This window comes from Balaenoptera musculus, chromosome 11, assembly GCF_009873245.2.
Source record: "Balaenoptera musculus isolate JJ_BM4_2016_0621 chromosome 11, mBalMus1.pri.v3, whole genome shotgun sequence".
NCBI lineage: Eukaryota > Metazoa > Chordata > Mammalia > Artiodactyla > Balaenopteridae > Balaenoptera > Balaenoptera musculus.
This window is the reverse complement of record NC_045795.1, coordinates 65606336-65634295: the sequence shown is the minus strand read 5'-3', so window position 1 is coordinate 65634295 and position 27960 is coordinate 65606336. Positions and strand designations below refer to the sequence as shown.

The 27960-nt window shown below is 50.3% G+C and overlaps 1 protein-coding gene and 1 pseudogene across 1 annotated transcript; one reads left to right on the top strand and one right to left on the bottom strand.

Moving 5' to 3' along the window:
- The first annotated feature begins 10 nt into the window (after positions 1–10).
- Positions 11–27772, top strand: LOC118903832 (TRAF interacting protein). Its single transcript, XM_036869300.1, is given in 16 exon segments — positions 11–198; positions 6941–6998; positions 7505–7588; positions 9990–10029; positions 10634–10761; positions 11993–12087; positions 12588–12713; positions 13483–13570; positions 14324–14355; positions 14357–14411; positions 14857–14945; positions 23872–24027; positions 26350–26398; positions 26669–26818; positions 26930–26980; positions 27202–27772. Coding segments are annotated over 16 exon segments (1425 nt in total). The 5' UTR covers positions 11–100; the 3' UTR covers positions 27328–27772.
- LOC118903834 lies at positions 1033–1221 on the bottom strand (annotated as a pseudogene).
- Positions 27773–27960: the final 188 nt, after the last annotated feature.

Genomic DNA, 27960 nt, shown 5'->3' with positions numbered 1-27960 from the left:
TGGAGCCAAATTTGAAGCAAGCTGAGACGCGGAGGCACGGCCACGAATTTGAACCCGTCGCGTTTTCCTTGGCTACCTTGGCCACTTGAGACCAGTCATCATGCCTATCCGTGCTCTGTGTACCATTTGCTCTGACTTCTTCGATCACTCCCGCGACGTGGCCGCCATTCACTGCGGCCACACCTTCCACTTGCAGTGGTGAGTGACTGCTCTGTTGGAGCTGGGCACTCGCCCCCGTACGGCTACAGGACTGTGGGGTGTCGGGCCTCCGGGCGACCCGACCCCGGAGCCCAGACTGGTGATGAGGACGGCATTAGACGGAGTCCCACGAGAGTTCCTGACCTGGGCAGAGGCGGGTTATGGCAGGCTTCCCGGAGGAGGTGACAGCTGAGCTGAGGTCGGGGGTACAGGGTTGGTTTAATGAAGACAGAGTAGGGGTTTCTTTGATGGACTTGCAAAGAGATGTGATTTCAAAATTATTAGCCCGGGCAGAAATGAACTTTCACCACATTAGCGAGCCCTTTTGTTTCTTCGAGACCTAGTAGACTGCTGGCTACCCGATTTCTTGTGGTTTGCTTGATGGTTTGGAATGATTCTGTCCAGAGTCATCTCGTTGGTCAGACACTTCAGTGTATTCACTGACCGCAGCAAACCCAAGTTAACATCGAAGGGTAAGGAGGTGCTTTCTAATCAAGCCGCTCTGTTGAGTGTGCAGCTAGTGGGGCGATTCCTCTAGCAGCTGTGAACAGGCTGATTCCGAGCTCCTTTTTTAATTGTGGTGAAATATGTGTAACATAAAATTAACCATTTTTTCATTTTCCTTTTTTTTACTATACACTATTTTATTGTAGTAAAAATATATAAGATAACATTTAACATTTTAACCTTTTTTAAACTTTTGCAAAAGTTTACTTAACAAAAAAGTTCAATATGAAAATGTACACAACCTGATTTTTATATCATAGTAAAACAGGCCCTTTGGAAAGGGGACACGTGGAAACAATTGATTTCTCTGGTGAACACAGGCATTGTTTATACTTGTTCCAAAACTTCTAACATGCTACTATTTCCTCATATTACCACCATTTCAGTATTGTTCTGTTGCCCAGTAGTTGCCATCTCCACACATTCACCTATCCCAAGATTCATAAAGGGATCAAATTCCTGCAATATTCCTTGGACATGTCGGCCACCATCTAATTTCAATGATAACTGCTTCATAAAATTTTAAAATTTATCAGAAGGGTGTTTACTCAGTGAGCTCAAAGATGCCTTGCATTTTAACCATTTTTAAGTGTACAATTCAGTGGCATTAAGTACATTCACAACGTTGTGTAACCATCACCACTATCTATTTCCAAAACATTTCCATCATTCCAAACAGAGCACTGTATCCATTAAACAATAACTTTCCATTCTCCCCTTCCCACAGCCCATGGAAACCTCTATTTTACTTTCTGTCTCCTTGAATTTTTCTATTCTAGCTACCTCATATAAGTGGAATCGCACATTTGGTTCTTTTGAGTCTGGCTTATTTCACTAAGCGTAACGTTTTCAAGGTTCATCCATGTTGTAGCATGTTTCAGAATTTCATTTTTATGACTAAGTAGTATTCATTGTATGAAAATACCTCATTTTGTTTATCCCTTTATCTGTTAATAGACATTGGGTTGTTTCCATGTTTCAGCTACTGTGAGTAATGTTACTATGAACATTGGTGTACAAGTATCTGTTCACGTTCCTGCTTTCATTTCTTTTGGGTTATCCCAGAGATGGAATAGCTGGATCATACGGTAATTCTATATTTAATTTTTTGAGAAGCTGCCTTACTGTTTTCCACATCAGCTGCACCATTTTACATCCCCACCAACAATGCACAAGGGTTGCAGTTTCTCCCCATCCTTGCCAAAACTTATTTTCTGTTTTTTTTTTTTCCATAATAGCCATCCTAATGGGTGTTTTCTCTTTCGTTGTGTGTGTTTAAAGCTATCAGATTTCCTCTTAGCACTGCTTTTGCTGTATTACCCAGTTTTGGTATGTTTTCATTTTCATTAATCTCATGGTATTTTCTAATTTCCCTTGTGATTTCTTCTTTGACCCATTGGTTGTCTAAGAGTGTGTTGTTATATTTCCACACATTTGTGAATTTTCCATTTTTCTTCTGTTATTGATTTTTAGTTTCATTCTATTTTGATCAGAAAAGATACTTCGTGTGATTTCAGCCTTTTAAAATTTAAGACTTGTTTTGTGGCCCAACATATGACCTTCCTAGAGAATGTTCCACGTGCACTTGAGAAAAATGTGTGTTCTGCTATTGTTGGGGGGAGTATATGTCTGTTAGGTCTATTTGGTTTAAAGAGTTGTTCAAGTCCTCTATTTCCATATTGATCATCTGTATGATTGTTTTATCCATTATTGAAATTGTGGGGTACTGACATCTCCAAATTTTAAAATAATTTTTTTAAAATTTTATTTATTTTTTTGGCTGCATTGGGTCTTCGTTGCTGCGTTCGGGCTTTCTCTAGTTGTGGCGAGCGGGGGGCTACTCTTCTTTGCGGTGCGGTGCACGGGCTTCAGTAGTTGTGGCTCGTGGGCTCTAGAGTGCGGGCTCAGTAGTTGTGGCACATGGGCTTAGTTGCTCCGCAGCATGTGGGATCGTCCCGGACCAGGGATTGAACCCTTGTCCCCTGCACTGGAAGGCAGATTCTTAACCGTTGAGCCACCAGGGAAGTCCCAACACCTCCAACTTTTATTGGAGAACTTTTTGTTTCTCCCTTCAATTCTGTACAATTTTCTAACATGTATATATTTCATATATATTTTGTTAGGTGCATATATGTTTATAATTGTTATGTCTTGTTGGATTGAACCTTTTATCAATATGTAAAGTCTTTCTTTGTCTCTTGTAAACTTTTTTGACTTAAAGTCTATTTTGTCTGACAATAATATAGTTACCTCAATTCTCTTTTTGTTACTATTTTTATTCTGCTTGAGATTCATAGGTTTCTTTAACTTGTGGAACAATTTCTTTAATCAGTTCTGGGAAATTATCAGCCATTATCTCTTCATGTATTGCCTCTATTCCATTATCTCTTTTCTTTCTATGTTAGTTTTTCTTTTCTGCTATAACGAATTACAACTAACTTAGTGGCTTAAGAAAACACAGATTTACTATTTTATAATTCTGGAGGTCAGAAGTCCAAAATGGGTCTTGCTTGGTTAAAATCAAGATGGAAGTGGGGCTGTGCCTTCTTTGGCTCATGGCCCATTTCTCCATCTTCAAAGTCAGCAGTGTTACATCTTCAACTCTCTCTATGACTCCAGTACTCACTTACAGGGACCCTTGTGATTACATGGGACACACCTGGATAATCTCCCCATCTCCTTAACTTAATCACATCTGCAAAATTACTCTTGTCATATAAGGTAACATATTCACAGGTTTCAGAAATTAGGATGTACATTTCTTGAGGGGAGGACATTATTCTACCTAACACTTTCTTTCTGGAATTCCTAGTTATATGTATGCTAGACCTTCTCACAGTATCTTTTATATCTCTTATCATTTCTCATGTATCTTCCATCTTTCTAATTCTCGGTGTTTCCTCTGACCTATCTTTCAATATACCAGTTCTTCAACTGTGTCTAAACTGCTATTAAACTCATCCATTGAATTCTTAATTTTGGCCATTTTTTCAGTTTTAGAATTTCTGTTTGGTCCTTATTAAATTCTGATATGTCACCTTTTATTTTCGAATTCTCTGCTGATATTTTCTTTCTTTTTTTCTTTAATTTTTAAAAATTATTTATTTATTTATTTATTTATGGCTGCGCTGGGTCTTCGTTGATGCGTGTGGGCTTTCTCTAGTTGTGGCGAGCGGGGGCTACTCTTTGTTGCAGTGCGTGGGCTTCTCATTGCAGTGGCTTCTCTTGTTGTGGAGCACTGGTTCTAGGCTCACGGGCTTCAGTAGTTGTGGCTCGCGGGCTCTAGAGCGCAGGCTCAGTAGTTGTGGTGCACGAGCTTAGTTGCTTCGCGGCATGTGGGATCTTCCTGGACCAGGGATCGAACCCGTGTCCCCTGCATTGGCAGGCAGATTCTTATCCACTGCACCACCAGGGAAGCCCTCTGCTGATATTTTCAATCTTAATTTTTATTTATTCAGCATAATGTGTTTATTATGGTCTGTGAAAATCCGAATATCTTAAGTCTTTGTGGATATGTTCTGGTTTGCACTATGTAGTGCTTTTTTCCTTGTATAACTGTTTACTTAAAAATAATTTACTGAGATACATTACAGGAACTTCCCTGGTGGTGCAGTGGTTAAGAATCTGCCTGCCAATGCAGGGGACATGGGTTCCATCCCTGGTCGGGGAAGATCCCACGTGCCGTGCCGGAGCAACTAAGCCTGTGCACCACAACTACTGAAACTGCACTCTGGAGCCCACGAGCCACAACTACTGAAGCCCATGCACATCTAGAGCCCGTGCTCCGCAACAAGAGAAGCCACCACAATGAGAAGCCCGCACACTGCAACGAAGAGTAGCCCCCGCTCGCTGCAACTAGAGAAAGCCCATGTGCCGCAACAAACACCCAATGCAGCCATAAATAAATAAATAAATAAATATTTTTTAAAAAAAGAAATGTTACATAAAAGTACAAATATAGGGGCTTCCCTGGTGGCGCAGTGGTTAAGAATCCTCCTGCCAATGCAGGGGACACGGGTTCGAGCCCTGGTCCGGGAAGATCCCACGTGTCACGGAGCAACTAAGCCCGTGTGCCACAACTACTGAGCCTGCGCTCCAGAGCCCGCGAGCCACAACTCCTGAAGCCCGGGCGTCTAGAGCCCGTGCTCTGCAACAGGAGGAGCCACCGCAATGAGAAGCCCACGCACCGTGACAAAGAGTAGCCCCCGCTCACCACAACTAAAGAAAGCCCCACACAGCAACAAAGACCCAACACAGCCAAAAATAAATAAATAAAGTAAATAAATAAATAAATAAAACCTTTAAAAGTACAAATATAATAAGTGTGTAGCTTGCAGAATTTTCACAAACTGAACACGCCCTCGCAACCAGAATTCAGAACAAGAAACTAGACATCAGCACTCCAGGAACCTCCTCCTGAGACAGGCTGGGACCTGGGACACTGCCAGAGTGCTTGCACTTGTACCTAGACAAACGTCTCCTCAAGCAACAGAATACAGAGAAACTATAGGGGACTAAAAATAACTACATGTGGGCAGCAGCTGGGGCAAATTACAAACAAAAAAATACAAAAAGGCCAAAACCCAGCTGTCGCTTCTGAAGTGCCTGGAGCAAAAGCAGGGTACTGTGCATGACCCCTGCACACAGCACCACCAAAGCGGTGGGCAGACTACCTAAGCCACCCCTGTGGCTCAATCTGCCGACCCGCCCCCTACACTCACCCCATTTAAGGAACCAGCTCCCTCCCTGCCCTACAGTGAGCAAGCAAGGGCACCTGTTGCTTGTTTTTGCTCCCTCAGGTGCAGCACAAGTCCCAGTAAAGCCTTGCCTGAATTTCTCTTCTAGCCTCTTATCAGTTTCTATTGATTAAGGAGTCCAAGGACACAGGTCGGTGCACTCTTTCAGTTACTCCCACCTGCCCGCCTTTCCCCCACACATAAGGATAGCCACTGTCTTGACTTCCAGCAACATAGATGAGTTTTGCCTACTTTTTTACTTTACGTAAATGCAGTTATACACAATATACCTTTTTTTGTATCTGGCTTCTCTTCCTCAATGTTGTATTTATGTAATTCATCCATAATTTGTTCTTAGTTGTAGACTCATTCGTTCTCATTGCTGTGTAGTATTCCATTGTGCATTGTTAGCTTTGTATTATACGTATTTGAAAAATTATTTATAGAAAAAAAATTGAGGCCTAGGATTATGGTATCATCTTCCTGAAAGGACTCTGTTTCTCCCTGATCCCTGGGGATGGGATTGTTTACCAGTAGGAGACTACGTTTTGTTTTTGTTTTTGTTTTTTTTTTTTTTGACTACGCTGCACAGCTTATGGGATCTTAGTTTCCCCACCAGGGATTGAACCCGGGCCCTTGGCAAAAGCACGGAGTCCTGGGCTTCCCTGGTGGCGCAGTGGTTGAGAATCTGCCTGCCAATGCAGGGGACACGGGTTCGAGCCCTGGTCTGGGAAGATCCCACATGCCGTGGAGCAACTGGGCCCATGAGCCACAACTACTGAGCCTGCGCGTCTGGAGCCTGTGCTTCGCAACAAGAGAGGCCGCGATAGTGAGAGGCCCGCGCACCGCGATGAAGAGTGGCCCCCGCTTGCCACAACTAGAGAAAGCCCTCACACATAAACGAAGACCCAACACAGCCATAGAAAATAAATAAATAAAATAAAAAATTAAAAAAAAATTAAAAAAAAAAAAAAAAAAAAAAAAAAACACGGAGTCCTAAACACTGGACTGCCAGGGAATTCCCTAGCAGGAGACTATTTTAATTAAAGTTTAAAGCAGATGGTGCATAGCTGGGCTGTGTTTTGCTTTTACTGCTACTTGCTTTTACCTCTAGTTTATCCTTACTTTGAAAGTGTACCCCTTTGGAGCCCCAGCTTACATGAGGGTATTATTACAATCCCCATCTCTGAGGGAGTCTGGCTTTGACTGTTGCCCCCCCACGCCCCGCTCCAAGCCTAGAAAGTTGACAAAATTGCAGCTCAGGGGTAGGGAAATCCAAGCCAACAGGGCCCAAAAAAGGGCCAGTTGGTTGGAGTGCTTGTACCAGTCAGGCCTTGTGGGATATACCGTCATGGCCTGTGGTGCTGCCCTCCTGGGTAGGCAGGCATTGGGTCGAGGAGGAGCAGGACAGGCGCTGTTCTGGTCGGGGTGGCTACCTGGCCTGTATGTCTCCCTCCAAGCCATGGCTCACAAGTCTGTTTTTCTGTTTCTCATTCCAGCCTAATTCAGTGGTTCGAGACAGCACCAAGTCGGACCTGCCCGCAGTGCCGAATCCAGGTGAGGGTGGTAGGATGAAAACACCTCAGCTAAAGACAGCTCCTTGCCAGGGAGCAGGAATGAGGAAAGATCTCTGAAGCTAAGCAATGTCTTTGACCTATTTGGACCCTCATGGTTTGAGGCTGGTCGAGCCTCACTTGTGCTTTTGAGGGGCTCGGGAGGCCTGCTTGTGCCCAAAGATAGCAGGCGGATGGACTCATTGCCTGGGCCAATCTTCACCTGGATAGATTTGGTCTCCTTCCCAGCCTTTCCCCTGCAATGCCCAGCACCTAGAGTTGGGGTTTCTTTTGAGCAGTTACCACATGGGGCTGCAGTGACATGACTTCAGTAACCACCAAGCTAGTGGCACCAGCTTGGGCCACCTACAGGGTTACAGAGGTCCTCTCACTCCAAGGGATGTGCTGTGGAAGGTTAGGCCTGAGATGGGCTTGGCTGAATGTACACCTTTGTCCTCCTTGCCTGTGACCCAGCTGTGCAGTCATACTGTATCTTGTTCTTTCATTCAGGTCGGCAAAAGAACCATTATCAATAAGCTCTTCTTTGACCTTGCCCAGGAGGAGGAGAGTGTCTTAGATGCAGAATTCTTAAAGGTACCCAGAATTTATCTCATTCTACTGAACCCCAAGCCCTCTGAGAGTTCACTTTCTGCTCCTACCCAGGGAGAGTACCTCGAGTATGGAGATGGAGTTCTGGAGGGAAGACTTGGTAGAGATTTCAAGGCAGAGGCTGAGAGAGCAGAGGACAAGTGATGATGCTACAGTCATTGGAGAAATACGCTGTTAGGGAGGAAGGGAACCACTTGACTGTGAGCCCTCCCCTGGGGATTTCAGAGCAATTCTGACCATAGTTCAGAGTGCCTCTCCTGAAGTTCCCTCACCTCGCAAAGGGTCTACAACCATCTTTTCAGTCCTCAGCCAGGGAATATGTGTGAACCTACTGTTCACAGACCTGCCTGTGCTTCAAAACTGCCTGGGGAACTTGGTATATATCCAGTTGCCTGAGTCTTTCTCAGAGCAGGAATGGAGGGCAGAGCCCCTGGTATCAAGATATGCAGCCAGGATAGAAACCCACACTGCAGGGGAGGATGGGTGGATTCCCTCCTACACTTATACTGCTTCCCCTCCAAGTGTAAGGTTTAGCTTTCTTTGTGCACAAAGGGATTGGATTGGCGGAAACCTCTCAAGGAAGTGGGATTGGGGTTCGCAAGTGAACCTGGACTCTGAGGGTTAATTTGCTGGGCATCTGTCAGATCAGGATTCATTTGACCCTGGTCACAGGGTGCTGTGATGTCCTTGGAACCTCACTGCTTCAAGAATGTGGAACTTTTATGCTTAAAGCTAACGTGTTCATCGTCATGGTAACTGCTCCCAGTTTTAAGCCGTGTCCTCCCTGTGATAAAGGCAACAAAGGCAGCTTCATTTCTTTCTGGCCTTCTGAGCCAGATCTAGGAGACAGGGAGGCAAAATCTTGAGTAGTTTGGAGCAAGGGCTTGGAAGGCACCCTGCTTGGGTGTGGAAGGAGCCAGGGGACTAGCGGTAGCTTTGGGCTGGCAGCCATTCTCAGGCAGCCCGTGTGTGCCCTTCTCTACCCACCGCTTCCACCCCAGATGTCCAGCCTATTTGACCAGCTCAGCCACCAACAGCTCCTGCCCCAGAGTCCTGGGTAGAGAGTTTGACAACAGGGACTTATCCACGCACTGGGGCTAGGCCTTAGTATTGGTCACATGTGATATTCTGAGTCTTTTTTTTAACTTATTTTATTTTATTTATTTTTTATTTTTGGCTGCGTTGGGTCTTTGTTGCTGCATGAGGGCTTTTCTCTAGTTGCATTCAGCGAGGGCTACTCTTCGTTGTGGTGCACGGGCTTCTCATTGCGGTGGCTTCTCTTGTCGCGGAGCACAGGCTCTAGGCGCATGGGCATCAGTAGTTGTGGCTCGCGGGCTCTAGAGCGCAGGCTCAGTAGTCGTGGCTTGCCGGTTCTAGAGCACAGGCTCAGTAGTTGTGGCGCACGGGCTTAGTTGCTCCACAGCATGTGGGATCATCCCGGACCAGGGCTCAAACCTGTGTCCCCTGCATTGATAGGCAGATTCTTAGCCACTGCGCCACCAGGGAAGCCCGATATTCTGAGTCTTGCGTTGACCTGGGAAGGGTAATCTGGAGGAGGATTTTTCTGGATTGCATCTAGCTACCACCATGGACCCTAGGCCAAGCCTTTCAGGTCTGCCGAGCCTGGTTTTCCTGCTTATGGAGTAGGCATGTCTCTTGCCCACAGGGGTGTTGAGTACATGGGACTCCTGAATGGGAGCTGGGCTCAGTTCTGCTCCAGCCTCTCAGTGGTTCTGTGGCAGTGGCTTTGGAACATATGCATGCACTTTGAGAGGCTCATTTGACCCTCACAACAGTCTGGTTAGAGCCTAGCACAGGTGAGGTTTCATCCAGGGGTGCAAAGTTGTCCTGGTTCACCTACCTGTTGGATTCTGGGGCTGGAAGACTCATGGTGCACAGAGCCAGCTTAGAGCTTGGAGAGGGGCAGACCATGAAGCAGGCAGGACCCAGGGTGGAGGGAAGCAGTGGTGGCCCAAGGTGCTTGGACATCACAATTCTGTGTCCCCAGTGAGTGCAGCTAATGCCATAGAGGGTCAAGGCCAGCACAGGCCCAAGGAAGCGATGGAAGCCTCTGCCATGAGACTGACTGCACAGGCGCAGCTCCACTTCTTTTGCCCCTGTTATGCCTCTTTTCCTGTCCTAGGGTCTTGTACCTGAGATTATTTTCATCCATTTTACCTACTTTTTAAAAAGGCACACAGAGATAAAGCAAGGTTTCTCTCTCCATTGTTGACTTAGCTTGGCCTTGAGGTGCGCAGGGTTCATGCTTCCCTGGGCCCATAGGCCTCCTTGTCCCCTCCTGGGGCTCCCCACAAGCCTTATGGGAGGCTGAGTGGAGGCCAGCTCTGATGCCTTCTTGCTGCTTATTGTGGGTATTGCCTTGCAGAATGAACTGGATAATACCAGAGCCCTGCTTTCCCAGAAAGGTGAGTTCCCAAGGGGCCCTGGGAAGCCCCTGACTTGGGTAGTGGAGGGAGAGGTCCTGGAAGGAAGGCCTCCAACCTTCCAGCAGAGCCAGGGGCTCTCCCTGCTTCATATGTCCAAGAGTCCTATCAGCTCTTGTGATTGGCAGAAAAGGAAAGGAAAGGGAGGTGACCGAAGGTGTCCACCTAGATCAGATGAGCCTCTTCTCTTTGTCTGAGGCTGCTTGCCTAGGAGCTGGGCTGGGAGGGGGCTATCTGATAGGGCAAAGTATTTGTAGGTGAGGGTTCCACTGCCAAATTTGGCAGGAACCTGTTTGAGTTCTGGGATGATGAATTAACTAGACCCACAGGAGCACGGAGCAGTGAAATCTTTACTCAAGTAGTTCCAAGCATCAGAAAGAGGGTCTCATCCTCTGAAGGAAGAGACTCTGGCTGGGCGTCCCTGGTTGGTGTCTGCCAGAGAGAGAAGCAGACCACCCAACTTTCTGGCCTGAGACTTGTTCCTCACCTGGCTCTGGGGTGGTATGCTGGAGCCCAAGGGCCCAGGTTCTCATACTGTGGTGTGGACGGGCCTCTCCTCTCCCTCCATCCCCCACCCTTGCTCCAGAGAAGGAAAAACGAGACAGCCAGCTCATCATTGACACTCTGCGGGACACGCTGGAAGAACGCAACGCCACTGTTGAATCCCTGCAGAAGGCCTTAGACAAGGCTGAGATGCTGTGCTCCACCCTCAAGGTGGGTCCCCAAGCCTTGTGGACACAGATTGGTGGTGAGATATAGTTTTAGTCCTGGACTCATGACTCTGGGCTTGTCTTTTGGTTCTGCCTTGGTCAATACCTTGGTTTGTGCAATTGTAAAATGGAGGCAAATCCCATCTTCCCCAGGCCTCCCATGCTGTACCCATCCAGCCCATGAGAAAAGGATCGTATTGCCTGCACTTATGGATTTTGTACTAGGTAGTTTCGAGAGGTGAGGCCTGCCCAGTGCTTCATGGAGGGGCTGCTCAGCCAAGACCTCAGTGAGGCTGGGCCGTGTTTCCAAAAGTGGTTTGTACTCCACTGACAAAGCCAGCCTGAAGAACCTTCCATTAGCACTCTAGTCCTTGGCTGGGCTGCTCTCTGGAGCCAGATCAAACAGCATCCCAGGGAGGAGCAGGGGGCCTTTGAAGTTGGCTGTGCTGAGCTGACCAGGCAGATCAAAGCCTGCAGAGCAAGTGGCTCTAGACCCAAATGAATTTTGTATCAGCCTGGGTTGGTGAGCCTCTTGCTCTCCAAGGGGCATGAGGTGATTGACTTGAATCCATAATTGATATTCTGGCCTCGTAGGAAGGAGCAGTCCTTGCTGATGCCATTTGAAAGGGAAAGGGAGCCATCCTTGTGAACAGATAGGGCCCCAGGGTGTTCATTGTTTCTGTCTCTGCTTCGTGGCTGGCCTGGATCACGTGGCCTGGCCAGTGGGAAGGAAGGAGTGAACCAGCACCTGGCTGCAGAGCAGGAGTCTTCTGGCAGTCCCAGGTCAGAGATGAAGTGGCCAGGTACTGAGGGCAGCCTGGCCAGCTGCCTCTGGCTCAGCTCTCCTACCCCAGCAACTGTCCATAGGTCTAGATGGTGGATAGTGCAGCCTGGATTTGTGCTCCAGGCTTCTTCAGCTTCCTGCACAGCAGGCCACAGGACCCTGGCAGCCCCCAGCAGGCCTATAGATCCTGGGAGTGGGCTGTGCCTATGGTAAGACATATCTCAGGAGGAAGCAAGCAGGGAGGTGAGGAAGCAGCTGGCCTAGGGCCTCTTAGCAGAAAAAGCACAAGCCAGAGTGGGGCCCAGGAGCCTTACCTCCTGGGGGTTGGAGCATATGCTTATCAGCATTTTCAAAAGCATACAGTTCTAGGGTAGTGTTCTCCCAATGACTTTAGCCTTGGCCCCTGGGAGCCTCCAAGCAACAGATATGTAGTGGTACGTTTGCTCTTCAGAAGCAGATGAAGTACTTGGAACAGCAGCAGGATGAGACCAAACAAGCACGGGAGGAGGCCCGCCGGCTCCGGAACAAGATGAAGACCATGGAGCGGTGAGCCTGGATCTGGGGCCTGCCCTGTGCCCTTGCACCTAGGGCCCTCTGGGGCACAGCTCTCAGGACTGCAGCAGGGGCTGGCTCACCTCTGTAGCTCAACTCTCCATAGGCCATGGGGGGCTCAGGCCAGCTGAGTATGGGCACAGGTCTTACTCAGCCTCTATGGGCTCCTCTACTTTCCGTGGGGGCTCTTGCCACACTCCTCCCTGTCCCTGTTGCCTGTGGCCAAATGACCTGGCAGGGCTTTTGTTCTAAGAACCTCTCTCTGGGGATCCCTGACCTAAGGCTCTCTGTCAACACCCCTTCTTCCTCAGCAGCATCGCTGCAGCTGTGCTTAGCTCTGCTGTGGGGCCTTTCTTTGGGCAGACCTGCCTGCTGAAGCATCCTAGCAGCTCAGGCTGTCACCATAGCAACGGCAGCAAAGGGAAGCAGAGCTGCACTGTGTATCTACCCATCAGCCTCCAGATTTTAAATGCCATGGGCTGGGTGTTTTTCAGGATTGAGCTCCTACTCCAGAGTCAGCGGCCCGAGGTGGAGGAGATGATCCGAGACATGGGTGTGGGACAGCAGCGGGTGGAGCAGTTGGCTGTGTGGGACTACACTCTGCGCTTGTCCCTCAAGAAGTTGTGTACTCATGGCCCCTCTATCCAAGCCCAGGAGCTAAGGCCATGGCACCCCAGCCCTGCCTCTCCGTCTGTTGCCCATCTCTTGGTAAAGCACAGCAGGTGGAGGTTAAGGGCAGGCCTCTGGAGCCCTGCTGCCTCAGTTTGAACCCTCACCCCTTTCACATGTGGCCAGGAGCCAATTTTCTTAACCTCTCTCTGATCCTCAGCTTCCTGAATGGAGATAATAATAACTTGCCTCACAGGATTATTGAGAGAATTGAGTGTGACTTATAAAGTGTTATTTCTAAAGACATTGGCACAGCTTTCTGAGCCATGAGCCCCATCATGATATCTAGAAGCCTGTTTCCCATCAGCACTGTTACTGACCCTGCCTGGCTTGCAATCAGAAACTCAGCTCAGATGTTCACTACAATGGGGTGTGAGGTGGGAGAAAAGGGACCAATTGGGCTGACAGGCATGGAGGATCCCAGATGCCGTGTAGGGTCAGGTGGTGTAGGGGGTCTCGTAGTGGGGACGGGGCTTCCTGCACACCCCTCTCAAATAGCCAGTGCCTGCAGGCAGGCAGGGAAACAGAGACTCACCAGCTCTCCTTGCATTGGGTGCCGGACCCTCCACAGCACTACCTGGTCCCCTCTGGGCTCAGGTGTCAGAGTAGGAATGAGAAGGGCTGAGGGCTTGGACTAGGCTTTGTGTTTGGTTGGTGCTATGGCTCAGTCTGACCAGCAGGTGTCTGGTGCTGACATGTCTTTCCATGGCCCCTTTGTAGAGAGTACGAGAATCTAAAAGAGGTGCGGAAGGCCTCAGGGGAGCTAGCCGACAAACTGAAGAAGGACTTGTTTTCTTCCAGAAACAAGGTAATTCAGTGGGGAGCTGACAGTGAGGGGAGAGGTGGCTGTCCTTTTGTCATGCTCATGTGTGTCTCCTAAGCAAGGCCATGGGGCTGTTGGATGACTCACAGAGGCTGGTTTCTGATCCTTACTGGGCATTGACTCTGGCTACATGGCTTGTCCAGTTAGGGTGGCAGATCAGGCAGGTATCCCCCCAGCCTCTGCACACTTCTGTTCCCCTCTGCTCTTCTGGGTACCTCTCAGCTGGCTGGAGCACACAGGTCCCAAATGTGACAGCTTCAAGGGCCTGTTTTTTGTTCCAGGCCCAGAGTAGGAGGCCTCTTGTTTTGGGTATTTTTTGTTTTGTTTTATTTTGTTTGTGTTTGTTTTTTGCCACGCCACTTGGCTTGTGGGATCTCAGTTCCCAGCCAGAGATTGAACCTGGGCCACGGCAGTGAGAAGCCTGGAATCCTAACCACTAGGCCACCAGGGGAGACCCAGTAGAAGCATCTTGGAACCTTGTTCAGTCAGCACAGCAGTTTTTATTTCTGGGCATGGTGCATCCATGGGCAAGGGTTGTGTAGGAAGTAGCCCCTTGCTCCTGGGCAGCTCCAGATGGACATTGCCGGACTAAGGTCCAGCCCCATGGAGCTAGGGTCTCCCTTCCATGTTCCCAGCTCTTCTGGGCCCCGGGCTACCACGAGCTGGTGTAGCAGCAGGTGCGGGCAGGGCACATGGCCACCCCTTGGTTCATCCTTTTCTCCTTACACTTTCTTGTAGTTGCAGACAGTCTACTCTGAACTGGACCAGGCAAGTTGGAGCTGAGTCGGCCCAGAGGACTTACCAGAGTGCTGACAAGGAAATCGCAGTGAGGGACATCTCTGGCCAGGCGGGCACGAGGGGTGGCTTATGTGCCTCCAGAACAGGGCTGGCTAGTTCTGTCTGCAAAACCTTGCACCAGTCAGTGGTGGTGGCTCTGGGATCCCTGCACCCTCCTGGGTCAGGGTGGGTCAGGACATGTGCCTTGGCCCTTGGTCTGGAGCCGGGGCCTCCTCAGCAGAGGACAGAGAGCACCTGGGTCTTCCTCACAGTCTGTCCTGTGCCTACACCCTTGAGACCACCAGAGTAGGGGCTCCACCAGAGAGGGGTTCTGAGGTCGGGTGGTCCTGGCCTCCTGAGCCTGATATTTGGGTTTCGGGCCTTGTTCTGTTCCCAGTGGGCTTGCCTTTCGTGTGTGGTGCTCAGTCCTTGGCAGTCCCTCTGGACTTGGTGCCTCAGCGTCTCTTTCACACTCTTCTCTTTCCTTCCCCAAGAGCCTGAGAAAAAAGCTAACGATGCTGCAGGAAACCCTGAACCTGCCACCAGTGGACAGTGAGACTGTCAACCGCCTGGTTTTAGAGAGGTTTGTTGACCCTCTGGGGTGGTGCAAGGGCTACAGGCTGGAGGAGCTCCCTGGTAAGGGTGTCCTCACTCCTCCTGGCTTTGTGGGAGTGGGTGGCCCATGTAGGCCTGAAGGCTGTGCGCCCCTGCCCTGGGAGATAGCCAAGATTTAGCTGAAAAGCAGCTTTGAGGTAGATTCTGGGATCTGACAAGGAGAGGCCAGGGGAGGCCAGAAAGGACCTAGGGCTGGTCAGAGAAAGGGCAGGAGCACCAGCTCAGGGCTTCCTGTTTATGGAATGGCTCACCTAATGTATCCGTCTGCCCCAGGTTCTGAAACAACCACGAAACCACCCACGGAAATACTGTAACTCTCTTCTGGTTCCAAGAATATGCACATTAAAGCTGCCAGCAGAGGGAGCCAAGAGGCAGAGGGATGGGTATCCTCCTCCCGAGTGTTCCACAGAAGCCAGTGGGCTGAGAGGGTCCTCAGGGCAATCTCCTGCCTAGCAGCCCTCCTGATGGTCCAGATAGAAAACACAACCCAGCAGCCCAGCCACATTTTTTTTTTTCCCCGAGCCACACGGCATGCAGGATCTTAGTTCCCCAATCAGGGATCGAACCCATTCTCCCTGCATTGGTAGCATGGATCCTTAACCACTGGACCACCAGCATAGTCCCCAGCCACTTTTTTTTTTGGCTGCGTTGGGTCTTCGTTGCGGTGCATGGGCTTCTCATTGCGGTGGCTTCTATTGTTGCAGAGCATGGTCTCTAGGCACGTGGGCTTCAGTAGTTATGGCGCGCAGGCTCAGTAGTTGTGGCTCACGGGCTCTAGAGCGCAGGCTCAGTAGTTGTTGGCACATGGGCTTAGTTGCTCCGCGGCATGTGGGATCTTCCAGACCAGGGCTCGAACCCGTGTCCCTCACATTGGCAGGCGGATCTTACCACTGTGCACCAGGGGAGCCCCCCAGGCACTTTTATTTGAGCTACTTTTCTTTTTTTTTTTATTTAACTATTTATTTAGGCTGCGCAGGGTCTTAGTTGCAGCGTGCGGGATCTTTAGTTGTGGCATGCAGTCTTCTTAGTTGCGGCATGCGGGCTGTTAGTTGCAGTGTGTGGACTTCTTAGTTGTGGCATGCCTGTGGGATCTAGTTCCCCGACCAGGGATCGAACCCGGGCCCCCTGCATTGGGAGTGTGGCATCTTACCCACTAGACCATCAGGGAAGTCCCTTTGAGCCACGTTTCAACGTTGGAAAATCATTATGCTCCCTCTTCCCCACATCCGCTCAGTTGCTAGAGCCTGCCCATCTAACTTCTGTGGTGCCTTCCTGACCCTTTTCCTTGCTCCCATCTCCGTGTGAGGCTTGTGACCCATTGCCCCACTCCTCCCCCCTGTCCTGTATAGCAGCCCCAGGGCATCATGCCACTCCCTTGCCAAGCATCTCCCAGGACCCTTGGCACTGGCCTCAGGCCCTCATGGAGCTGGCCGTGTGGGCTGCGATGGATATTCGGGCTTCAGCCAAATCACACTGCCCAATGCAGCAGAACACCCCTTGCCTTCCTGCTCCTGTGCCCTCCTGTGCTTCTGCTCTTCTCCACACTGAAGTGTCAGCTGCCCTGCGGAGCCTTCTCTAGTCTCCTCAGCAGAAATAAGCTCACTGTCCTCTGCATAGGTAGCACTTCTTATTCAGATGCTGTCAGGTGCTAGGGTCCACAGATGTGCTCTAGAGGCTTTCTGGAGCCTGGTCTACCCCCTGTGTACACACACAGGCTGTGAGTAGACTGGGAGCCGCCTCCGAGTAGACCAGGAGCCGCCTCCTAATCTGTGTCCCCCCCATCAGCTTCCTCACACACACGCTCCTTCCCCCACACCATAGTACCCGGTCAGCGTCTGAGGGGGGCAGTGAATGCATGCAAGCCAGTTTCCTCTCATTCTCCTACCTTTCATTCCTCAATCTTTCTCTTTCCTTTCATACCTCAGGTCCTCCAGTGTTTCTTTTTTTTTTTTTTTAATTTATTTATTTTATTTATTTATTTTTGGCTGCACTGGGTCTTCGTTGCTGCACGCGGGCTTTCTCTAGTTGCAGTGAGCGGGGGCTACTCCTCGTTGTGGTGCGCTGGCTTCTTATTGCGGTGGCTTCTCTTGTTGTGGATCACAGACTTTAGGCGCGCTGGCTTCAGTAGTTGTGGCGCGTGGGCTCAGTAGTTGTGGTGCACGGGCTTAGTTGCTCTGTGGCATGTGGGATCTTCCTGGACCAGGGCTCGAACCCGTGTCCCCTGCATTGGCAGGCGGATTCTTAACCACTGTGCCACCAGGGAAGCCCCTTCCAGTGTCTCTTTACAGAGCCAGGACTGCCTGCCTGCCCCAGTTTAGGTCTGAGGGCTGTGGGAGTGTGATGGGCACATGACTCTGTGAGGTCCAGCCTGTGGCTGATTTTGACAAACTAAGCTCTGTTTCTGGTCCCTCCTACCTACTCTACCCTCAGAGCCCATCGGCCCAGCCACCTTGGAAGACCCAGGTAACATGAAGGCTCTGTCAGGAGCTTGGCAGGTATAGTACCCACCCTCAGGGAGCTGTTAGTCTCAGTGACCATCTCATGTAGATAGACCTTTAGAACCCAACCTGGGTCAAGGCAGAAAGTAAAAATCCTTTTTTTTAGGATATCACTCAAGGATGCTGTCTGCAAGCTCCCCATCGTGCTCCCTCCACTTTCTATTCCATGGGCCTTGGTGTTTCCATGCACTTGTCATCTGTGTCTGGCATCCACAGTAAGGGGGAGCACAAGCACAGAGGCTTCCTCTAGGTGCCCAGGGACTTTCCATTCCTGCTTTTGCTTACTTTCTTTTTAGTTATTTGTTTGGTTGGTTGGTTGATTGTGCCGGGTCTTAGTTGCAACAGGCAGGCCCCTTAGTTGCAGCTTGCGGGCTCCTTAGTTGTGGCACGTGGGCTCCTTAGTTGCGGCAGGTGAGCTCCATCGTTGTGGCATGCGAACTCTTAGTTGCGGCATGCATGTGGGCTCTAGTTCCCAGATCAGGGATCGAACCTGGGCCCCCTGCATTGGGAGCTTGGAGTCTTATCCACTGCGCCACCAGGGAAGTCCCAATTTCCTTCCTTTTTAAGGCTGAATCAGCAATCGCATTTTAAATTTGCACACATTCTTTCTTGCTCACTGAATGCATCCTTGGCAAAATATGCTATCCCTTGTTTTATGGTCTAGCATTTTCATTTCTGTCAGGGCCAGTGTTTGCACATCATGGCCTTTCTCTTGGACTTCCCTCTCATGCTTGGGGGTCCTTGGCTGCCTGTGGCCCTCTGAAGAGGAGTAACAGAAAGGTGTCCTGGGAACCCTTTATGGGCAGGGATTGGGGGAATGTGCAGTCATCTGGTATCATGCTGAGTCTTATCTGAACCTAGGTGCAGAGGGATTTGCTGTCAGGTCCAGTACTGGCTGCCCTAAGATCCCGTGGATGGTTTGCAGGTGACTTTAGGAAAGGCCCTTTTCATTCTTGGCCCCAGGTAGCAGGCTCACTTCCTGGTGCTCACTCCCTGATGTAGGGAGGGGTGGCACCAAGCTCGCACCTTCCATCAGTACCCCCATTTTCAGGCTTGTTTAATGCATCTGTAAATCCAGGTCTTCCCCGCTCCTCCCTTGCGTCCGTAGCCGTCTCCTGGTGGGTTCTGGCTATTGTATAAGTCTCCTATCCCCTGGCCATGCTCTCTCCCAGATTTTTGTGGAAATCTATGGGTACTGATGATGGCTGACCATTCCATTTGTTGCAGTAGGATTATCCTTCACTCCATCATTTTAGGGAGGCCTCAGGAAGTAGCTGTCACCCCCAACCACAGAGGAGGTGTTTGGAAGACCTCTCTCATGGACCCCCAAGAGCCCCTGACCTCCAAGCTGAAAGGATTTGGGGAGGCCTTTGCTTAGGGTAGGCCTGCCGGTTGCCATGACTTCATGGAGGACACACTAACTCCCGTGCCACACAGGTAATAGGTCTGCCCAGGGCCTTGGTTGAGTTTTGGAAAGAGGGGTGTCTTGCCCCAATTTCTGAGTCCTCTGGCATGAAGCCCTGTATGTTGGCCATGGGTGAGTATCCCAAAGATGATGGTATCACCCAGGAGGACCTAAAGCCAGGCCCTCAACCAGTTGGGGGGTGTATGTGGCCACTGAGCTCTAGACTCTTCCACCTTGTCAGACAGATAGAAGGTGGGAAGGAAAGAAAGACCATTGGCAAGAAGAAAAACAGGGTTCGAGCTTATAAAAGAAGAAGGATTTACCAGGAAGTGTCTGAGGGAACAAGAAATGTGTTCATATGAGCCAGATGGTGTGGGGGAGTGAGGGGGGCACTGAGAGAACCTCCTGAGTCTTGAATTTAGTGTTGGGGATGGCCAGGAGGTGTGAGTGAAAAAGACTGGCTTGGCTTGAGCCAAGGCTGGGCACATGCCATGAACACTACTGGGCAAGGTCTGAGGCAATGGCAGCAGGATCTTCTTTGCGGCATGCGGAATCTTTCACTGTGGCGCGCGGGCTTCTCTCTAGTTGTGGCGTGCGGGTTTTCTCTCTCTAGTTGAGGCACGCAGGCTCAGTAGTCCTGGGCCACCTGGAGGGCAAAATGGCTCTCGTAGCCAGACCTTGCCTGCCTCCTGAGTGCACCTCTCCTAACCTGGGCCTGGACTTGCTGAGGTTGGTAAATAGTGGCAGAGTAACAGATCTTACAGAAGATTGGCATGGGGCTTCCCTGGTGGTGCAGTGGTTAAGAATCCTCCTGCCAATGCAGGGGACACGGGTTCAAGCCCTGGTCCAGGAAGATCCCACACGCCGTGGAGCAGCTAAGCCCATGCGCCACAACTACTGAGCCTGCGCTCTAGAGCCTGCGAGCCACACTACTAAAGCTCGCGCGCCACAACTACTGAGCCTATGCTCTAGAGCCCTTGAGCCACAACTACTGAAGCCCACGCGCCTAGAGCCCGTGCTCCACAAGAGAAGCCACCGCAGTGAGAAGCCCGAGCACGGCAATGAAGAGTTGCCTCTGCTCACCACAACTAAAGAAAGCCTGCGAGCAGCAACGAAGACCCCATGCAGCCAAAAATAAAAATAAATAAATAAAATTATTAAAAAAAAAAGAAGATTGGCATGAGTGGTCCTGACTACTGCTTTATGCTGTGGTTCCCAGAGGGGGAAGCAAAGCAACGCATGGAGTTGGTCTGAGGTGGGTCTATGCAGCCTTTGCTTCCACCTACAGGCAAGGAAAGGGTAGAGCTTCCAGGGGTCTGGCCAGGGAAAGAGAGAGTCCAAGCTTCCCAGATTGCTTACCTACCCAAGTCAGTGCAGGTAGTTCCCTTTCCTCTGATCTGCACACCCCATCTGGCTCCTGGCCAGAGACTAATACGGCACAGCTCATCCCTCTGTCCCTGAGTAGTAAGAGTAGGGCTGTGGGCAGCTCTGAAAGGCTCCTGAGGGAAAGAGTGTTCTTGGGGCTTCCCCTGCCACTCCCCGGAGTTCTCTGATCACAGGAGCTGGGGAGCCCCACCAGGTCTGGATGGGCTAGAAAAAATCCTGTTGGCTTAAATTTTCTAATAGAATTATACCCCTCCCCCATTAAAAAAAAGTAAAAACACATTCATCGTTGAGAATTTGGAAAATATGGACTTATCCCAGAGGTAGTCACCATTGGCCAGTGGTATATTCCCTTCAAGTCCTTTTTCTGTATGTGGTAGAATAGGGGATGTGTGTGCACAAGTCATGTGATTGTACTATACATAGAGTTTTCTTTGTTTCTTTTCCCCCAATTCTATTGTAGTAAAATATACATAACATAAAATTTACCAACTTTTTTTTTTTTTTTTGGCTGCATCCGGTTTAGTTGCGGCACGCAGGATCTTCTTTGCGGCATGCGGAATCTTTCACTGTGGCGCGCGGGCTTCTCTCTAGTTGTGGCGTGCGGGTTTTCTCTCTCTAGTTGAGGCACGCAGGCTCAGTAGTTGTGGCACATGGGCTTGGTTGCCCCGCAGCATGTGGGATCTTAATTCCCCGACCAGGGATCGAACCCACGTCCCCTGCATTGGAAGGCGGATTCTTTTTTTTTTTTTTAAAGTAGGCTATTTAATTTTATTTATTTATTTTTGGCTGTGCTGGGTCTTCGGTTCGTGTGAGGGCTTTCTCTAGTTGCGGCAAGTGGGGGCCACTCTTCGTCGCGGTGCGGGGACCGCTCTTCATCGTGGTGCGCGGGCCTTTCACTATCGCGGCCCCTCCCGTTGCGGGGCACAGGCTCCAGACGCTCAGGCTCAGCAGTTGTGGCTCACGGGCCCAGCCGCTCCGCGGCATGTGGGATCTTCCCAGACCAGGGCTCGAACCCGTGTCCCCTGCATTAGCAGGCAGATTCTCAACCACTGCGCCACCAGGGAAGCCCCTGGAAGGCGGATTCTTTACCCCTGGACCACTGGGGAAGTCCCTTACCAACATTTTTAAGTGTACAGTTCAGTGGTATTAAAGATGTTCATAAGGTTGTGCAACCATCACCAACATCCGTCCCCCGAATTTTTGTCTTGTAAAACTTAAATTCTATACTCATTAAACAGTAACTCCCCATTTCCTCCCCCTCCCCCTCAGCCCCTGGCAACCACCATTCTCCTTTCTGTCTCTATGGTCTTGACTACTCCAAATACCTCATGAAGTAGAATCATACAGTCTTTTTGTGACTGGCTTCTTTCAGTTGGCATAATGTCCTCAGGGTTCATTCATGTTGTAGCATGTTGCAGAATTTCCTTTTTAAAGCTGAATAATATTCCATTGTATGTATATACCACATTTTGCTCATGCATTCTTTTGTAGATGGACTCTTGGGTTGCTTCCACCTTTTGACTATTGTGGATAATGCTACTGTGAACACGGATATACAAATATCTCTTTGAGATCCTGCTTCCAGTTCTTTTGCACATAAACCCAGAAATGGAATGGCTATATCACTTGATAATTCTAGTTTTAATTGTTTGAGGAACTGTCTTTCTGTTTTCCACAGTGATTTAATCACTTTACATTCCCACCAACAGTGCACAGGGTTCCCATTTTAGAACATCCTCACCAACAGTTGTTATTTTCTGTTTTTTTTTTTATAGTAGCCATCCTAATGAGTGTGAGGGATGTCTCATTGTAGTTTTTTTTTTGTTTTTTTTTGTTTTTTTACACTTTATTTATTTATTTATTTATTTTTGGCTGTGTTGGGTCTTCGTTTCTGTGTGTGGGTTTTCTCTAGTTGCGGCGAGTGGGGGCCACTCTTCATCGCGGTGCGCGGGCCTCTCACTGTCGCGGCCTCTCTTGTTGCGGAGCACAGGCTCCAAACGCACAGGCTCAGTACTTGTGGCTCACGGGCCTAGTTGCTCCGCGGCATGTGGGATCCTCCCAGACCAGGGCTCGAACCTGTGTCCCCTGCATTGGCAGGCAGACTCTCAACCACTGCGCCACCAGGGAAGCCCTCATTGTAGTTTTGATTTGCATTTCCCTTACGATTAGTGGTATTGGGGGTCTTTACATGTCTTCATTGGCCATTTGTTTGGGGGGGGTGGTTTCTTTTGGCCATGCTGCGGCTTGTGGGGATCTCAGTTCCCAGACCAGGGATTAAACCCGGGCCACAGCAGTGAAAGCCCAGAATCCTAAACATTAGGCCATCAGGGAACTCCCCTTTATTGGCCATTTATAAATAATCATCTTAGGAGAAATGTCTGTTCAAGTCCTTTGCCCATTTTCGATTGGGTTATTTGCTTTTTTGTTGTTGGGTTTTAGAAGTTCTCTATATATTCTGGATTTTAATCCGTTAACAGATATATGATTTGCAAATATTTTCTCCCATTCTGTGGATTGCCCTTTTACTCTATTGATAGTATCTTTTTTTTTTTTTTAATAATTGTCTCACTTTATTTCATATTTTGTTATTAATGAGGTTAAGCATTTTTTGATGTTTATCTGTCATTTGAATTTCTTGTAGAATTTCTGGTTTATAGCCTCTTTTCTTGGGTTGTTTGGCTCTTTTTGATTTGTGGGAATTCTTTTTTTTTTTTTTTTTTTTTTTTTTATTTATTATGTTTATTTTTGGCTGTGTCGGGTCTTCGTTTCTGTGTGAGGGCTTTCTCCAGTTGCAGCGAGTGGGGGCCACTCTTCATCGCGGTGCACGGGCCTCTCACTATCGCGGCCTCTCTTGTTGCGGAGCAGAGGCTCCAGACGCTCAGGCTCAATAGTTGTGGCTCACGGGCCCAGTTGCTCCGCGGCATGTGGGATCTTCCCAGACCAGGGCTCGAACCCGTGTCCCCTGCATTGGCAGGCAGATTCTCAACCACTGCGCCACCAGGGAAGCCCGATAGTATCTTTTGATGAGCAAAATTTAAAATTTTTGTGAAGTCTAATTTTTCTGGTTTTTCTTTTGTTGACTATAGAATTTTGTATTGCTTTTTAAATTTAACATATGAGCACTTTCACATGTTATTAAGTTTACTCTCTAGAAACACTACTTTAATGTGTATATCATATTCAAGCTATGAAAGTACCAGCCCCCTAGGGGAGTCATTTTGACAGTTTCTAATATTGTGCCATTTGTCATAATAAGTAGCACTGGAAGGGACATCCCTCTACTTCAGTCTGTGGTCACCTCTCTGACAGGATCCTTGCACTGCATTCTAAGAAATGAGGCTACGTGAACAAAAGGCCTTTTAATTGTACATTTGGGTTTTGTGTGGATTTTTGCTTGCTTCCTTCCATGTCTTCCAGACTTCCACTGTGTGAAGGACTAAGCCAAGTGGTTTTTTCTGTAGAGATCTGGGCTTCCTTGCAGGATGGCTCTAAACCAGGTGTGGGCTCCAGGCCCCTGGAGCTGAGCCATCTCTGATGCTTGAGGGGCTGTTGTCCTTCTGGGCTGCCACTGTGGTCTTGATTAACCAGGCCATCTCTGCCTATAGCCCAGCTCCTGTGGAGATGCTGAACCTGAAGCTTCGCCAGCCAGCCTTTGGCGATGATATTGACCTCAATGTCACCTTTAATGTGGATACTCCCCCAGCCCAGCCCTCCAGCGCCCAGCATGGCCATGCCAAGAGGCTCTTCCCAGAGAAGGCACAGTAAGTGGTAGTCCCTGGCCCTTCCACAGCCTGGAGGGAGGATGGCTAAGAGATCTCTGCAGGTCCTGCCCTAATAGCTGTGAGTGGCTGACAGGGCAGTGAGGGTCACCTGGGCTTGGCCATGGCCATGGCTTTGGTTCCAGCTGCCTTTCTGCCCTCTCCTGAGTACTCAATCTGTACAAAGCCCTTCTCTTGCTTGTCTCATTAATCTTCACAATCACCCTTCAAGCAAAGTTGGGGATGTGAATTAGAGAGAACACGGGGGTCCCAGTAGGGGCAGGTCTGGGCTGATGCTGTTGGGAGGCAGGGTGCTCCCAGTACCTTGAATGGGCTCGCTGGAGTCTTAAGTCAGGGACTCTGAACTTCCTCTTCCATTGTGTGCCCCACAGGCTCATGCTTGAGGCAGGACCATATCAGACCATGGAGCCCAGAGCCCTACCACTTAAGGAGGTAGCCCACAGGGGCAGACATGAAAAGCTGTGAGGAGCTGCAGTGGGATGGGTGGGACCTGCACTAGTGGTGCAGTGGGACTGGGAGTGGGGAGGCTGTCTCCTTGGCCAGGCAGGCCACTGTAGTTCATCATGGAGACAAGAGCTACTCCTGTACATCCACGTAGGTGTACGCTGCTCAGGTAAGGGAGTCAGGGGCTGAGCAAGTTTTTTCTCAGTCAAAGACTTTGGACATGAGAGAAAGAAATTGAGATCTTAGGCAGTGGAGGTAGAGGAGGCCCAGGGAGAGGACAAAAGGGAAAGCCAGCTGGATTATCCACCCCTCCCCAGCCTCAGGGGCAGAGGCACCAGTGCTGTATAGGGCCAGGCCTGGTAGCAGTGAGAAACACACCTAGAGCATGTGGGCTGCAGTCAGGGGGCCTATCAGTGCCTGCTCGATACTCTGGCTTCCTCTTGTTGCCTCTTTAGCTATAAAGGTTGAAAGTGGGCACCTGGGGCCTGTAGGCTACCATACCTTTTAGAGACATTTCTACCATCTTCAGTGCCTGTGACGGGGGTGAGGGAGCCCAGCCTCCCCAGAACCAGACTTGCAAGTGGAGCAAGAGGAGATTCTTCCCATGGTCATCATGTGGCATCACCACAGGCTATGGGGGCAGGAACAGAGGGGTTCAGTATCTACAGGCCCTGATCCTGCCCCTGTCCTTATGGCTTTGAGAATCCACAGGGTCAGCCTTAGGTCACCATTCTCCCACCCTTCTGGGAAGATATGAGAAGAGGGTATCCAGCTGCTAGGGTCCCCAGGAGTTGGATGGAAACAGTGTCCAGCTTTGGAACTAGGAGTGGCAGACCAGGGCCTGGGGCCATGATCTGTTCTGCCCCCGACCCTGCCTGCACAGATTTATCTAGGGAGATGGCCTAACCCTGTGTTCTGAGAGTACTTTACAGGCTCTCTAACTTACTGAGGGTCCTCTGGAGGTGGTGGCCCCTCTCTGGGCAGATGGGGCTAGGCCTGAGCTCATTTTCAGGGCATAAGTGGCCTTCCTTCTGTGGATAGTGAATTTGTTGGGCTCTCCAGCCCCACATACAGCCCAGGATGCGGTGAGGTGACTGAGAGTCCATCATTCCAATGGTGAGCATTCCAATGGAATTGGTTTGTCCCTGAGTGGAAGCCACAAGATTGGAATATGGCCCAACCTCCCCTGCCTCCACCACTCTGGTGGCTGTGGCTCTCCAGCTGTTCACAGACCTGCTCTTGGGGTGGGGATTACTGAGGTGCCTTGCCCAGCATGCAGCCATGCCATGCAGTGGCTCCCCAAGGGGAATGTGCTGAGCCTGGTTCACCTGCCCCCCCCTTTTTAAAATATATTTATTTGTTTGTTTGTTTATTTATGGCTGCGTTGCATCTTTGCTGCACAGGGGTCTTTCTCTAGTTGTGACGAGCGGGGGCTACTCTTCCTTGCGGTGCGCGGGCTTCTCCTTGCAGTGGCTTCTCTTGTGGAGCACGGGCTCTAGGCGTGCGGGCTTCAGTAGCTGTGGCATGTGGGCTCAGTAGTTGTGGCTCGTGGGCTCTAGAGCACAGGCTCAGTAGTTGTGGCGCACAGGCTCTAGAGCACAGGCTCAGTAGTTGTGGTTCATGGACTCTAGAGCACAGGCTCAGTAGTTGTGGCGCACGGGCTCTAGAGCACAGGCTCAGTAGTTGTGGCGCACGGGCTTAGTTCCTCCGCGGCATGTGGGATCTTTCCGCACCAGGGCTCGAACCCATGTCCCCTGCATTGGCAGGCGGATGCTTAACCACTGTGCCACCAGGGAAGTCCCTCACCTGCCCCTTATGTCTTGCTCACCTGCCTGTTGTCTTCATGTTTCGCTCTTGCAGTTCTCCCGTTCGGGACATTCTCAAGAAGATGCCCAAAGGCCCCAAGCAGGTAAGGCTTCCCAGGAACTCAGGCAGTCACCCTCCAACTCTGGCCCGGACTGAGTATGAATCTGGTCTTCCGAGAGGTCAGGGTCTTGCCAGAGCCCTGTCTCCCCTGGAGGACTGAAGCACTTTGGAGCCACCCTGGGAACCCTACTCACTGTCCTTCCTGCCTCCTGGTGAGGCATCAGAGATCCTGATCCTGTTCCAACACACCTCCTACCCTCCTCGTTTGCTGCCATCCGGCTTATCAAGCCTGGCTCTGGGGTCTCCTCTGCAGGAGTCCCAGCTCTTGCTGGGTGGCCAGCGCTGTCTGGGAGAGCCTGATGAGGAGCTGGCTGATGCCTTCCCTGTCTTCATCCGGAATGCTGTCCTGGGCCAGAAACACACCAAGAGGACCAGGGCAGAGCCCTGTCGCAGCACAGATGCAGTGAGTGTGGTTTCCTACAAGTGGCAAGTGCCAGCCTCCTTGGGGGTGGGGCTGGGTGGCCAGCCCCCTAGCCCATTAGCCTGGCCCACTCACCTCTTCTTTCTGCTTTAGGTAAGGACCGGCTTCGATGGACTTGGAGGCCGGACAAAGTTCATCCAGCCTGTATCCTTGTTCTGTAGCATTGGGCTGAGCTGAGCTGTGGCGCCCACATCATCCCTCACCTGTACCCCCAGACCCCAGCCCACCAGTGGCTGCAGCCCCAGGTGTGCAGAGCCAGACCTTACTCAGTATAGCAGGGCTGCCCACCGGCAAGTCTGAGCCTTTCCTGCCCTGCATTCCATTCCAATCTCCTCTTTAGGCCTCTTCCTTGACATTTCCTTCAGACTGACACGACTATGATCCGCCCACTGCCCGTTAAACCCAAGCCCAAGGCCAGGGCTAAGCAGAGACTGGGGGCCAGGACAGTGCTCCCTCCCTCCCAGGCCAAGCTGGACACCTTCCTGTGGTAGTGAGAACAGTGAGTCTGATCAGTGGCCAGATACATGCCTCTGACTTATAGGCCGAGGACTGCTGACTGGCTCGGCAGATGGTTTGGGGGGCATGGCCCCTCTTCTAGGACCAGCCCTGAGGACAAGGATAAACAAGAAGATGGGGATGAAGGTGAGGCCCAGAAACTGTGCTTTTCCTGCACACACACCCTGCCCCACACCCCATCATATTGGATCTCCCTGTGAGAGCTGATGTGATCAGCTCACTGTTCCTGCCGGCAGGGCTTGCTCCTTATTCCAGGCTCCCATTTATAGCCATGATCAGATGTGGCTGGGCTGCTTCTGGTCCTCCAGACCAGGGTTTTTTGTTGACTGTAAGGACCAAAGTGCTTGAGGCTTCTCAGGCAGCCTCAGCCTGCCCAAGCTTCTGCCTGTCTCTGACTTGCTGTTGGCCTGGGCCAAGCAGGGTGGGGAATGGGGGATGGTGGTAGGGAGAGGAGGGGGGCCAGATTTCTTTGTGAAATAAAAAAGATAGAGTCTTTTCTTCCTGACTCTGGGAGTGTAAATTTGCACTCACTTTGGAGAACTGTCTGGCATGATTTTCTAAAGCGGGACCTTCACCTAGACCCAGACCCAGCAGCTTCACCCTTAGGC